This window comes from Apis cerana, linkage group LG5, assembly GCF_029169275.1.
Source record: "Apis cerana isolate GH-2021 linkage group LG5, AcerK_1.0, whole genome shotgun sequence".
Lineage (NCBI taxonomy): Eukaryota > Metazoa > Arthropoda > Insecta > Hymenoptera > Apidae > Apis > Apis cerana.
In genome coordinates, this window is record NC_083856.1 from 12341633 (window position 1) to 12356738 (window position 15106).

General features: G+C 26.7%; 3 protein-coding genes across 6 annotated transcripts; all 3 read right to left on the minus strand.

Moving 5' to 3' along the window:
- Positions 1 to 629: 629 nt before the first annotated feature.
- Positions 630 to 7058, minus strand: LOC108003288 (gustatory receptor for sugar taste 64f-like). Its single transcript, XM_017065455.3, has 10 exons — positions 6700 to 7058; positions 4259 to 4537; positions 3942 to 4173; positions 3096 to 3231; positions 2542 to 2738; positions 2356 to 2447; positions 2004 to 2224; positions 1590 to 1758; positions 1298 to 1387; positions 630 to 1207 (listed from the first exon to the last, which is right to left on the minus strand). The coding sequence occupies exons 2-10, from the start codon at positions 4475 to 4477 to the stop codon at positions 1151 to 1153; spliced, it is 1413 nt and encodes a 470-aa protein (XP_016920944.1). The 5' UTR covers positions 4478 to 4537; positions 6700 to 7058; the 3' UTR covers positions 630 to 1150.
- A 657-nt stretch (positions 7059 to 7715) lies between these two features.
- Positions 7716 to 8696, minus strand: LOC108003303 (small ribosomal subunit protein uS14m). Its single transcript, XM_017065466.3, has 3 exons — positions 8386 to 8696; positions 8138 to 8278; positions 7716 to 8016 (listed from the first exon to the last, which is right to left on the minus strand). The coding sequence occupies exons 1-3, from the start codon at positions 8458 to 8460 to the stop codon at positions 7831 to 7833; spliced, it is 402 nt and encodes a 133-aa protein (XP_016920955.2). The 5' UTR covers positions 8461 to 8696; the 3' UTR covers positions 7716 to 7830.
- Positions 8697 to 8884: 188 nt separating this feature from the next.
- Positions 8885 to 13882, minus strand: LOC108003308 (elongation factor 1-alpha). Of its 4 annotated transcripts, none has more exons than XM_062075394.1 (5): positions 12931 to 13882; positions 11780 to 11956; positions 10983 to 11591; positions 10507 to 10782; positions 8885 to 10237 (listed from the first exon to the last, which is right to left on the minus strand). In XM_062075394.1, exons 2-5 carry the CDS (start codon positions 11921 to 11923, stop codon positions 9881 to 9883), a joined length of 1386 nt encoding a protein of 461 aa, XP_061931378.1. In that variant the 5' UTR covers positions 11924 to 11956; positions 12931 to 13882; the 3' UTR covers positions 8885 to 9880. The 4 variants fall into 4 exon arrangements, with proteins under 4 accessions (XP_061931378.1, XP_061931377.1, XP_028525299.1 ...); XM_062075393.1 differs by having other exon boundaries at positions 12076 to 13882; XM_028669498.2 differs by having other exon boundaries at positions 13390 to 13685.
- Between the last annotated feature and the right edge of the window lie 1224 nt (positions 13883 to 15106).

The following is a 15106-nucleotide window of genomic DNA, read 5'->3' on the forward strand; positions in this document are numbered from 1 at the left end:
TTGCATTTCTTTTAATTCTATCCTAATTGATAATGAAATACATTTCATCGATAAGTTAGATCGAAATTTTTTGTCAGTGCCATCTCGCGTTTGGATATCCGAAACTTCAATTTGTTATTAGCATAGCAGAATGTGCAAAGAGCTATTCTAATTCGAGTGATGTCATAAAAGAAAGCAATATTATGCGAGAAAGATAAAATGTGGAAATTTTTAGTAAAAACTGAATAATTAATAATTTTTATAGTATCTTTTAACCTTCTCTTACAATATTGATCTTCTTTTTATGGTGTCACATGAATTCGAATATCTTTTCGCGAATATCCTATTATATTAATAACAAATCGGAAATTCGGGTATTTAAACGCGAGATGGTGCTAATCTTAAAAATTTTCGATTGCTGTCTAACTTATCGAAGTGCCAAAATCGTACTTTTAAAAATAGTCATGAGATGGTATTCATTTTCAATTCTTATTTTTATTTTATTTTAACTTTAAAGAAATATGACACTCGAGAGATGCCGCTAGTGATCAATTCTTATTAATCTATCCTTTCGTTACTATTTTTTATTCTACTATTATACTATTTTTTTTATGATTTCTGTGCGACGTTGAAAATAAATATATTACAGATTTCAATATTTTTACGCTATCTTTATTCTTTTTTTACTATTTATTCTTCTTGTTTATACATTTGACGTACGACTACAAACAAGATACGGCATAATGATAATTTATTATTAACATACTTCCATCGTTTCTTTTTCAAAATTACAATATATCTTATGTAAAAAATATAGATATTCTCATTCTTGATTTTACAAGGATGATAATCTTGTACAACATATCGATACACGATTAACAATACAATTATAATTAAATAACAAATTTTAAAAAATTAAAATATATGAAAATTAATAAAAATTAAAATGCGATGAAAATTTAAAAATCATTAGAAATTTATTAATTGAATTTAATCCATTGAAATATATTCTTTCATATTTTTTAAAAAAGAAAAAAATATTAATTACATAAATTACAGCAATAATATTATCAAAAATATAATTACAAATTAAAATTACAAATACAATTAGAGTAATAGTAATAGTAATAGTAATAGTAAGTATAATGTAATTAATTTTAAATATTTTTTCTTATTTACCATTAAATTGTAAAAGTACTACTTCATATGTTATGATTGCTCCAGCCACCTTCAAATAATTATATTTTTAATTTAATTTATAATTATTTTTTTAATTTAAATATTTTATGTCAAAAAATATATTTAAATATAAATTTACCGCAAGCATAAAATTTCTTGTGATAGAGAAGAAACGTAATCCAGTTAAAGCTATATCGTCTGTCGCGAGTTGATATTGTAATCTCTGAACCTGCGAATAGAAAAATAGAATTTTATAATATATTGCATCAAAATAAATTTTTAGAAATTTTTATTAAGTTAACAGTCTATATAATAATTCGATTTCTTCTTTAAAAATTTTAATTTCTATTACATATATTCTTTCTTGCGATGTATTCTTTTCTCAAAAAAAAAAAAAAAAACGATATACACAGATATAAATGTACATTTACCTCGACGCTATAACTAGATGTCGAGCAATTGTACAAATAAGGTAACGCTTGCTTGCTCTGATCGTGTATTCTAGCAGTAAGTAAGGTAACAGCGCACGTGCGACAGATAAGAAAAGCGAAGGAACCAAAGAAGTAAGCCTCGCTCAATACACTGTTTTCATCTGATATGCTTTAAAACAAAAATAGAATAAAAGTTAATGCATAATCGATTTGATTTGAATGAATCATATGTAAGAAGATAAAATATTCTAAGATAAAATTTTCTGTAGTTTCTTTAGTTCGTTCTTAGAATATTTTTTATCTTTGCGTTCTAGGATCAAATTTGATGAATGATAGATTCAAATTTAGGAAACAAAATCAATCATAAATGCCAATTTAATATTATTATTATATATTTTTATATAATATACATACGATAGGCCGTTTAATAATTGAAGACAAATGAAGTATACATTGTTTGCAAAAGATAAAAGGATTATTGGAGAAATGTGATCGTCCACTTTTTTGACAATGCAACTCAATATGGCATAATCCTCCCGAAGTTCGCGCCAGTTAAATGCCGTTTGACATTTCGTCATCGTAATTGCTAATTTCTTGTTCAAAGATTTATATCTTTCGGCTAAACCAGTAGCAACCTAAAAATTCACACAAATATGAATTAATTGAAGATTGAATATAATATCATCAACGTGAACATAATTATTTAAATTACTCTTTGTATAATAAATTGTAAGATGCATAATTATGAGAAAATTATTCGACTTACAAGCATGATGAATAAATCTGTAAAGTTCCATGTGAAAGTCGCTAGTTTGCTAACGACAAAGACATACAAACCGTAAACAAAGTTATAATTCACTGAAAACAAATGTGCCTTTGATTAAATAGCGACATTGTTCCTTCGATATTCGATAATTTGATTTCATTTTTTTATTAAATAATAATGACTCACATGTGTCGAAAATGAACGAATGGGATCGTAATGTGTATATCTCCAAGAAGTTGTGAAACGTCGAATTTGATTCGTTCCACTCATAACCATCGATATTGTTAAATACACTCAGAACATGTTCTATAAGAGACAAAACCAGCACTATTGTGCTTATAATAAAAAATTTCCATCGAAGCCGTGTGGGTTCTGTCGAATTGCTGAGGATCAGGAAGACGAATGAAATGTTTATTTTATATTTTATCACGTATTATTTTTGAGAAATTTGAATCAATAACAAATTTCTTTCTCTACCTGGACAAAATGATAAATAAGCATTTAAAAAAGAAAAGAAGCGATTTTCTCTCTATTCAAGGAAAAAACTTGCAATCAAGGATATGATTATCTGAAAATCTCGCGGTATTGCATTTGCACGCTAAAATAAACTAATTATCGTAGTTTCCTGGACGATTAATGGGTATCTAAAGCTCGCGTGTACAGCAGATAAGCGGCAAACAACGCGATCAGCAAACTCACGAATAATAGCAAGCTTTTGCTTATACGAACGCGATATCGACCTGTCTATATATCGTTCCATGGCTCTCCATTCGTATTGAAGAGATACCCAGCGTGACGATAATGAGAAAAATAAGATGCTGCCCACCAGACTATTCCCATAGAACACTGCACCGACTGTCGCTGCGCCTAAGCCACCTGGGATGAAATATGATAGGTTATCCTCTTTCGTTTTTATCGCGTTAATCCATCGCAAAAAAAATAAGGAATGTCACATAACGTAATGTCTCACGCAATTATCATCGATTCCAGATTCAAAAGTCAATATTATTTTATATACACATTTCATGTACATTTTCATAATTTAGAATTAATAAAGAAAAAATATTTTATCATTTAAATAGCACAACACTCTGACATTAAGAATTCTATAACAATTTATTTTGATGAAAAATTGTGATGGAATAGAAGTTTCACAGAATGTTGGAACATCCGTAAACTGGAGATATCTGAGTTTTCACAATTTCACACTTTTTTCGAGATATGTTGTTTGGATCTGTTTATATCATCGGCAACAGGTAGCCAACTGTCGCAGCTCGACTAGGCTACATGCTCTGTGATTGGCCAATATTTTCTGTTAATGATTCGTTAATAAAATCGTAACGAAAGAAATTTTTAATTTACGAATATTTTTAGAACATCTTGTATATATATTTAGAACATATTGTATATATATATATATATATATAAATTTTAATATTAGAATATTTAATAAATCGAAGATATTAATCGTAGCTAAAACTAGTTTAATTCATTTCTTTTCTTAGACTTATATCAGTTTTAAAAAGACAAACGTTGAATCGTGTATAGTTATTGCAACATATATACGATTTAAATTATTCACTTACCACGAATCTGAAATGTATTGGCGTTAAAAGTTTTCAACATGTGTATCATCGATACAATCGTCATAAACGAAACCATTAAGGCGATGAAACCTGAATAGATAGTGAGAAATGAAAATATTTTGAATTGAAGTTTTGATAGCGACGAAGATCCAACTCCAGATACTGGGAACATGCCGAATATTTGAGCGGCCTTTAAAACAGGGCCGATTGCACAGTGAAAATTCTCTAATGCCTAAGTAAGTAAACGAACAAACTTGCGAATAAGATCATTTAAAATTTAAATCATTTCCTTTTCGAATGAATGAATAAATTCTCACTTCGCTATTTCTGAAATAATTTCGTTCTCCTTGAGATCGCTTGGTGGACAAATCGTTCTCTTGATTCGCGCTAATGTCCTCGATATCATTGTCATTCTTATGATATATGACAGAGGACCATATCTTCAAATTGGAACCTCTGCCTTTACCTTTCGGTATTTCATCCAAACCATCTTTTGTTTTTAACATCATAAGTTGGATTTGATCCTCCGAATGCATGTTAGGTTTTACAATATTACATCGTGCATCTAATACTGTTGAAATGTGTCACCAATGATCCTGTGAAGAGTTATTAAAAAGTGATAAAAGTGGCTAATTTAATTTCAGAAAAGAAAAAAAAAAGAATGTTATTAATATGGAATGGAGGAAACATCCACGCCCATCAAGAAGAGCAACAATAATGACAAAAAAAATAGATACGACGTAATCATGGGCGTATTCCCATTTGGATCTTTCATTTTTCCTCGATACATTACATGGTAATAATATTACTTTTTCATTATTTCTCTTCTAAATTTTGTTAATTATATTTTTCTTGCGATTTTACTAATCAAATTAATAATTTTTTCCTTTTTTATTTAATATTTTAATTTTAAATAAAATACTAAAGTCTTCATTAATGTCACGCATCTTTGATGAAATATTGTACGAGCTAATATTTTTATCGCATCCTGAATGAATATTTCTTCTTTTCAGAAACATGAATTAATAATGTCTCATTTTTCGAAATCATGAAAAGGTTGCATTACGTTAAGTCCCACGTAAAATTAAGCGATAAATTTCAATAGATTTATATGCCTATTACACGTCTATGCGAAAGTATAGCATCGTTACAAAACCTGTGGTAGTGCAATTAATTATCAAGCATTGTGGACATTCTAACGGTATGACGCATGTTCTGAGACAACCGATCCCAATGATGCATTATATTCCAGGAAGGAGGTGACTTTGTGTTTATCTAGGATGCAAAGTAACAATGTTGACACTGCAAAGTCTTGTTAATTTGCGACATTTTCTTCCCCCTTACATTATATTCTCTGTTTTTAAAGAATTATTGAAAGCCAAGATTCGATTTACAATATATTTCATTCAAATATATTTTATTGTATTATATTTTTAAAGAGAAATTGAATAACAATATTCTTGAACGCAATTAGAGTGAATTAACGATGGTATAAAAATAATGGCGAATGAAATAGGGTAGGTTTGATGTAATAAGATTTAATTTTTTTTGCTACATGATCATAATAAGTTACTGCACCAATTTTTTAAATAAAAATGCTAATTTTTCTTATATATTTTAATCATATTTTAAATATTAAAAATACGACAAAGTTAAAACAAAAATAAAACTAGGCGAGATGATAAGGGATGTATTCTTGCTAGTTAATAAACTGTTGAGAACAATAGATAACTGATATCATTTATCGAATAAGTTCAATAAAAGGGTGATATTAAACTTATATTGATAAAAATTTCGAAATACAAACGTAATTCATACACTAGATGCCTATTGATTATAATTACTTTAAATATATCTTCATAATTGAAAGCCATGGGCAAAAAATTATTTGCAAAATTCATAATCTTGAAATATATATCGAAACATGTGAAATACACTTGGATGAATTGATTCGATGTGTAACCATTGACTTCAATTTTAAAAATATCCATACTTCAATCATAAAATTTTTAATCAGGATAGAAATTTGCATACTCAACATGGAATCTATTTGGCGAGAAATCAAAAAAAATATTCTAAGATATGAAGTTTATAAAAGATTAATCATTATACTACAAAATAGTATAATTATACATTTATATATTTTTTAATTTTATTTAATAAAATTTTCATCTTTTTTTTTAAACAATAAATATCGAATATAATTGAATAATTAAAGAATTTGAAATTTCTGTTTATTTATATGATTTTTGAGACAGTGATTTATTGAAGCATTTATTTAGGAAACAATAAAAGATATTTTGTATCAGAATAATAGTCAAAAGATATGGAACAAAAAGTTATTGTGAAGTCAAACTTGTGCTCCATTGTGACGTAATACTTATTTTACTATTTTATTTTTTTACTTATAATTAAATGACCTTGCATTAGTGATTGTTGAAATCATCCGAAATTTTAATTTTGCACTAAGAATAAGAAAATATAGCATGCTGTTTAAACAAATAATTTTAAAATTTTTGAAAATATTTCACGTATAAAAAAATTATTAACATATTACATCGTTCCTTCATACTTTATCTTTATTTTGTAAATACAGTTTTATTATAACTTTTTTTAGAATAATATTGAAATATAATAATAAAATTATGTAATATATTTTAAAATAATATTAAAAAAATATTTTTCTATATTTAAAGAAAAATGTATTATTGTAAAAAATTCAAGTTTAATTTTAGAAAATTTTATTTCAAATACTTACTGTATATGCGCGCATGAATCGGCCATTCATGATTCTGATATTTTTGATGTTTTGAAGAATGTGGTTTATGAATAATGATATCGAATGCAACAAATCAAATTTTAACAAGATTAAAAAAGAATCCACTGCTCGAGTATGTCAATGTACACTACCGCGTGAAAAGATTCTCGATTCAGAAGAACTGAACTACAAACTCGGACCTGCGCCATACATGCCTGATCAGATAAACGTTTATACTACTAATTTTACACGCTTACTTAGTAAGCTAAACAGTAAAAAATAATTATGAACTTATAACATGAATTATGTACATAAATCTCATAAATTTTATATATATAAAATTTTAAGCTAAAATATTTATTTTTCTTTGACTTATTTAATTATAAAAGAAATATATAATATATATATATATATATATATATATATATATATAAAATATATAAAATATATATATATAAAAACTTCTTTATTTAATTATAAAAAAAAAGATTTCTATAAATATACGATTATTTATTTCTATTTAATTGTCAGATTTTTTATATTTTTTCTTATGATTGTTCTTTTTTTCTGTATAAATCTTAATAAAATTAAAAAAAAATGTTTTCTTTATAATTTATTATTACGTATTTATAAATTTGTTCATATTGCTAAAATTTATATATAAAATTGTGTATAAATTAAAATATAATTGACATTAAAGAATTTTAAATTTCTGTTTATTTATATGATTCTTCAAACAGTGATTTATTGAAGTATTTCTTTAGGAAACATAATAAATAACATAATAAATAAAATATAATCTTTATTAATAAATTTTTAATAAATAAATAAAAAAAATAAATAATTAATGATTAATTTATAATATAATATATCTATTTTTCATTATGTCTAGAATTAGGAAACAATAGATATATTTAATTTATCTTATTTGTTAAGTAAATAATTTTTGAAAACATTTTTTTTAAATATTATTTAAATTAAGTTAATTTATTTTTTAATAAGATAATTTTCCTATGTTTTTTTACTTTTACATTATATTTATTTAACAATCTTTTATTTTACTATAATGAAAATATTTTGTATTTATTTCATAATTATTCTATGAAAGTACTAACATAAAGTTTTACTTTTCTACCAAATTGCGCGTTGTACACCAGATAGTTTATTATAATCTGCCAAATGTCGAAACATAATTCGTGATATTCTCCATCTCAGAACATTACCACGTGCACGAGAAGTTAATATACAACGTGATGTTATTTGTCTTAAAGCAGTTTGACGAGGAATTTTTTCATTTATTTCTTTACTAACAATTTCCTGAAAATAATGTAAATATATTATAATTTCTATAATGTTATTTAAATACTATAAAATAAATTTCTTGATACAGGATTTAAGATATATATTTTTAAGGTTATATAAATTACATATAATATACCCGTAATTCAGTTGGTAAAATATCATTCCTTTTCATAGCTACTAATCGTAATCGATCAGGTGCATATTTTTCTATCAATTTTCTTCGTTTATTATCACGAATCATCCAGCGACCAATATTGTTATTACGTATTTGTTGAAACTAAATGAAGAATGTAATAAAAATAAATTGTATGAGAATCTAATTTTTATATATAAGAAGAAAAAATATAATTATAATAAAATGATTAAAAATTTATTTCTACTTACATTATAGGCTATAAAATTTGCATTACTTGAAAGAAAATTTGAACATATCAACAAACCATTCCTTATAGCAGCCATATTTGGTTCAACAGCTGTTCTTCATAAAATTCACATACTAGAAAACATATATATATATATATATACATAAATATATACATATATGAGAATGTGTTTACTATAATTTTTAAATAATTATTTACTTAAATTTCATTGTATTTTTCAAAATGAAAAGAAAAATAAAGTTTTTATAGATATTAAAGAATAGAAAATTTACTATTTATTTAGAAAAATAATTATACGATACTATTGTTAAATATATAATTATGTATATTTTGTACAAATACAGTTATTTTTAATTTAAAAAAAAATTTTTAATTATACAAATTTTGAAAATAAATTCTTACATATAAATAGTATTTTATAATTTTAACTTTTTCTTTTGATACTTAAATATAAAATATATTTCTAAGAATAAAGGATTCTATAATAATATGACACAATATAATGTTTCCGTAGCTCCTTTATTTTTTATTATTGTTATTTATACGTATGTACAGAAAACCGTTGTTAACCAATTTCAATCGGAAAATCGCGGATAAAAGTGTTGAACCATTGCAGATCATATTTCCGCACATACTCTTTTAACATATAATGTGTAAAAAGATAAGGTAAATCTTTGTAAAGACATATATCGTAGAAAAATGTTGTGTATATAGTATAGCAGTTCAATTCCTCACCTAGTCAGGTAATTGGAAAGTAATAAAAAAACAGGTCCCATTTTCTCCCAACCAAATTCGTATTGGAACTACTACTTTTTCTTTTTCTATTATTCAATCTTTTTTTTTTTACATCGATGTATCCCAACTCATAGTTAAAAATTTAAAAAATTGTTAATATTCTTCAATTAATTTTTTACAAATAATATCAGAAATATGAAGCATTTTACAATAAGGATGGCGATGATTAATTAATAATGACGGCAAAAAAATAATAATGAATGTTTTTCGAATATCGCAGATATAGGATTTATTTCCGTATAATAATTAGAAAATATAATTAAGCCGAGCTAAATTATGTTTTTGATGTTTTCATGTGAAACAGATATTACAAGTAGCTTTCCATAGTTCACTTTCTTTTCTCATGGAACTCGCGAAGCGAGAAAAGCATTGCTTATACCATTGTCGATCATTCTTACCTTTCCTACGAAATTCTTTACGGTGAGAAAAGTGACGGAGTAACCATTTTGATAAATGGAATATACGAATATCAAAAAAATATGGCGAACGTGCAATTACATGCACAATGAATGCCAGTCGTCGCGATTCTTTACCGATTTTATTACTCTTAATCATTAGTCGCGATTTCGTTGAAAATATTTCAGTCTCCAATGGCAATAATGTAGCGTTGCTCTCGTGCGAGAAACGTGAAGAAAGAAGGTAAACTACTTCAGCTACTATACGCCGAAGCCCATCTGGCGATACACATGTACGGAAACTAGTTATTTCTTTTTCTGGGCCTTCTCGGCAGCCTTGGTGACCTTGCCAGCAGCGTCCTTGAAAGTTACAGCTTTGATAACACCAACAGCTACCGTTTGACGCATGTCACGAACAGCGAAACGCCCCAAAGGTGGAAATTCTTGGAAAGCCTCAACGCACATGGGCTTGCTTGGCACAAGCATAACGATAGCAGCATCTCCAGATTTGATGCTTTTCGGGTTTTCTTCAGTTGTCTTTCCATTACGACGATCGCATTTCTCTTTGATATCAGCGAATTTACATGCAATATGAGCAGTGTGACAGTCCAGTACTGGTGTATAACCATTGCTGATTTGACCAGGGTGATTCAATACGATAACCTAAAATAAAAATAAAAAATATTAATAACTTTACAAAAAATTAGATAAATATAAATATCTTATATATTTCTATCTATTTAATTTATATTAAAATTTATATTAATTTAAAATAGCACTCAGACGCCATCAACCATCAATAGATCCTAAGGATCTTCCGGTGGAAACCGCGAATGATGTTTAGAAATTCTCATCATTGTGCCGATTGATAAATAATATTTTATTAAAATTTGCAAAATTATTTAATTCTTAGCATTTCATAATATACATACTTGTGCAGTAAAATCAGCAGCACCTTTAGGTGGATTATTCTTTGAATCACCAGCAACGTAACCACGACGTAATTCTTTCACAGATACGTTCTTGACGTTAAAACCAACATTATCACCAGGAACAGCCTCTTGCAAAGCTTCGTGATGCATTTCAACAGATTTAACTTCAGTAGTCAAACCGGCAGGAGCAAATGTGACAACCATACCTGGTTTCAACACACCAGTTTCGACACGACCAACTGGTACTGTTCCAATACCACCGATTTTATATACGTCCTGCAATCACGTTTAATACTATTTATATTACCAATTTTTTAATACAAACATAATTTTAAAAAATTTTATTTTAATCAGACATCTCTAACCATCACTAAATAATAAAATTTTCCGGTGGAAACCGCGAATGAGCAAATAATGATATCATCATAAAAAATAAATAAAAATTGATTGCTTTTACATTTTATTTAGAAATCTACCTGAAGAGGAAGACGGAGAGCCTTGTCTGTAGGTCTAGTAGGTGGAAGAATAGCATCAAGCGCTTCAATGAGACATTTTCCTTCAACTTTTCCTTCTTTACGTTCAACAGTCCATCCCTTAAACCAAGGCATTTTTGAAGAAACTTCCAACATATTATCTCCATGCCAACCAGAAATTGGCACAAATGCAACGGCAGCTGGATTGTAACCAATTTTTTTAATGTAAGATGACACTTCTTTTTTAATTTCTTCAAATCGGGTTTCAGAATATGGTGGTTCAGTGGAGTCCATCTTATTAACACCAACAATCAATTGTTTCACACCAAGAGTAAAAGCGAGCAAAGCATGCTCACGAGTTTGTCCATTCTTTGAAATGCCTGCTTCGAACTCTCCAGTACCAGCAGCAACGATCAGCACAGCACAATCAGCCTGAGAGGTACCAGTAATCATGTTTTTGATAAAATCTCTGTGTCCAGGAGCATCAATAATAGTAACATAGTATTTTGATGTTTCGAACTTCCACAGAGCAATATCAATTGTAATACCACGTTCACGTTCAGCTTTTAGCTTATCCAATACCCAGGCATATTTGAAGGATCCTTTGCCCATCTAAAAATTAATTTAATTTTATTTTAAAATGTGTTACGTATAAAATTCTTAATTTTTATTTCAAATAAAAAATTATAATCATCACCATATGTATCAAGAAAAAAAATTATTAATAACAATAAAAAAATTATAATAAAAATATCTTATTTTTTAAAATATATATAATATTGTAAAAATTAATTACTTACTTCCTGGGCTTCCTTCTCGAATTTTTCAATGGTACGTTTATCAATACCACCACATTTGTAGATCAAATGACCAGTAGTGGTAGACTTGCCAGAGTCGACGTGTCCAATAACGACAATGTTAATATGAATCTTTTCTTTACCCATGATAAAGTTTTTACGAGACTTTACTGGTTAACTCTGAAATAAATATAAAATTTATTTATTAAAAAATAATAAATAAAATGAAATTTTTTTTTTTTTGAAAACAATTTTAATAAAGATTGCATTCATATATCTATGTAATAAAATATTTCAACCTTATTTTATGATAAAATATTTTTTTAATAATTGTTTTGAACTCTAAATTTTATTTAAAAAAATTAATTCGAGTTAATCATCGTTTATTTTTATTAAGGAAGCAGCAGGTGTCCGAGTTAAGGTCCACGTGGCGGTATCTGAATATTCGAGAACGAAACTAGCAGCCATTTTGTACATGGTAAGAACGTTGCAGCGTTGCCACAATTGCTTGACGCTTACTGTTGCACAATGCTATTATAAATTATTTTTAATAATTTCTAATAAACGAAATTAAGCTATATATGTACATATTCACTATACTAATTATTTACAAACGCGTTTTAAAAATAATATATATTTTAATTATAAATAATTTCACTATTTTTATAATATATTTTTATAATATTAGAATATTGCAAGTCAAATATTAATTTAATACAAAAAAAAAAAAAGAAATAAAAATATTAACAAATTGATAAATTATCACAAACACATAAAAAGCGGTATATTATGCAATTGCTATAGTTTATTGTTCAATTATCAAGTTTATCACTTATCGTTCTTCGATATAATTTTCACTTGTTACCACTTTGACACGGCAATAGATATTTTAACATTAACAAAAAAAAAAAAAAAAAAGAAAAATGACTGATTTAACGATCCACTACATTGAAAATCAGCAAGCAATCTCCATTGTTGGCGAAAAATCGTCCCACAATGTCGTCATTGCACACGATTTCCAGTATATGTATCGTGTATCTTGATACTATGTTACAAAAAAGTAATATATACAACTACTTCTCAATGTATTATTAATTAAAATTATATTTGTTAATATTTTAAAAAATTCGTAGATTACGAAGATTTTTCACTACAATTCCAATGATGCCTGAACTTGTGACCGTAACTCTCCAGTTCTGACAAGCGACCGCCATACTGCATCCGGTTATTTGCTTTTTCTAATTTTTATAGTTTAAAAGTCACATTTAATTATTCAATCGTTTTGTACCGTTTATTAACAAAATTTTTGTTTATAATTAACAATTAATCGCTAAATTCAACATATTTTTTGAACGATATGACAAACAATTTTAACAAGATCAGCATGTGGTCCGTATTCGAACAGCCGGCAAATATAGCTATCAACCACGCGCCCATTTTTTAATCTTATAATTCACCGAAAAAAAATAACATTTTAGTAAAACTGTTTTCACAACACATTTTATCCGTATTTTGATCGTTGTTTTATTCCGTACCTGACGTCCGATGCTACCTTTTCGGTAAGAAAATCGACGGATTATACTCCTGTGCGTAAACCACGAACAACCACTCACCTCCAGATGCCACAACAGAAAGAGATCGTCCAAGTGAAGTGACATGCGCATACGGCTTCCCGACTATAGCCTCGAACCCAGCGCCTCCACCATATCGATCATTTGTGAAACAATATATTATTTTTTCATGTATTGTTTATTCTTTTTATCATATCATTAATAATATTATAAATTTCGGAAAATAATATTCAATTTATTTTTTATAAATTCGTAAAAAATTATTGATAATAATAAACGGTGAAACTAAAGTTTTTAGGAGGATAAAACGCTGGGTTTGAGATTACGGTTACGCAGCAACAACAGGCGTACCAGAGATTCATACACATATATGTATAGGTAGGTAGTCCTAGGATTCATGCTTGTGTGTGAGCATGGAATTGAAATAAAGATGGGGATACTCAACCACAGAATGTTAAGTTGACGCGTATAGGGATGCACATTTGTAATTCTTGATTTAATGCCATAACTCTTAATCCAAACGATAATACGAAGCAATATTCTTTTCTTTTATTAGAACATTTATTTGAAATCGTTTAGATGAATTAATGTTTCGTTTAATGAATTTAAAAAATCTATTGTTAATATTTCGAAGTAATATAGATACATCGAAGTAATGTACAGCAATCCAGGCAATATTTGATTGCTACGAATAAGGAAATATATTTATAATATACATATATATGTATATATACAAGTAAATTATATTTTTAAATTATTTTTTAAGAATATATATAATAAAAAAATATTAATATATCTTAATTATTTTTTTATTATGAAATTTTATATATCAGTGTATATTTCATATAGACTGATGAACATATTAATTTTATTAATAAATATTAATTCATTTTTTAAACGTGATAAAATTTCTTTGATCATAAAGTGATTAAAGATTAAAAATTAAAGATCGAAAAGAAAAAAAAAATTACATCATTAAACGAGTCAAGAAGAAAAAGACAAGTTGAAAAACAACAGATTGTACGATATATATATTACATAGTACATTGAATGATATTGTTCCGGGACATACAATAGTAATGCTTCCAGATGTACATGTACATATGTATCTTCCTATGCAGTAGGTTTATTCTTTTATTTCGTAGGCAATATAATAGAGTTATACAACATCTTTATGTAACGTTTAATACGCGTATAAAATTGAACTTTTCAATATTTTATAATATAAATTTGAAAATTTTTAATATAGTTAATTTTTTTTTTTTTTTTAATTTTTAAACTCATTCATTATTTAACGTGAAACATAATAAAATCGTTTCGTTACAGTTTTGGATTTGTTACAATACGGTAACCAACCAACGATAATATAATGCAATTTCTTTAATCTTTTATATTTTATTTCCTATTTTTTTTTTTAATAATGTTAAATTTTTTAATAATGTTATTTATTTCGATTTTTTTGGTATATTACTCTTTAAAAAATTAATATTATCGCATTTAATTAATAACATTTCATAACATTTAATAATATTTATGTTAAATTAATAATATTTAATAACAATAGTATTGAATTATGAGTATAATATTCAATATAGGAGTTTATTCACAACAATGAATTCAAAAAACATTTATTTTATATTGTCGATATGCAAAAAAGAATTATAGTTTATTACGAGATATTATGTAATCATATTCTCTGCCCGGTGAATGATTCATTGAAAATAACGAGCGAATACGTCATTTTCTTGGTACACGAGAA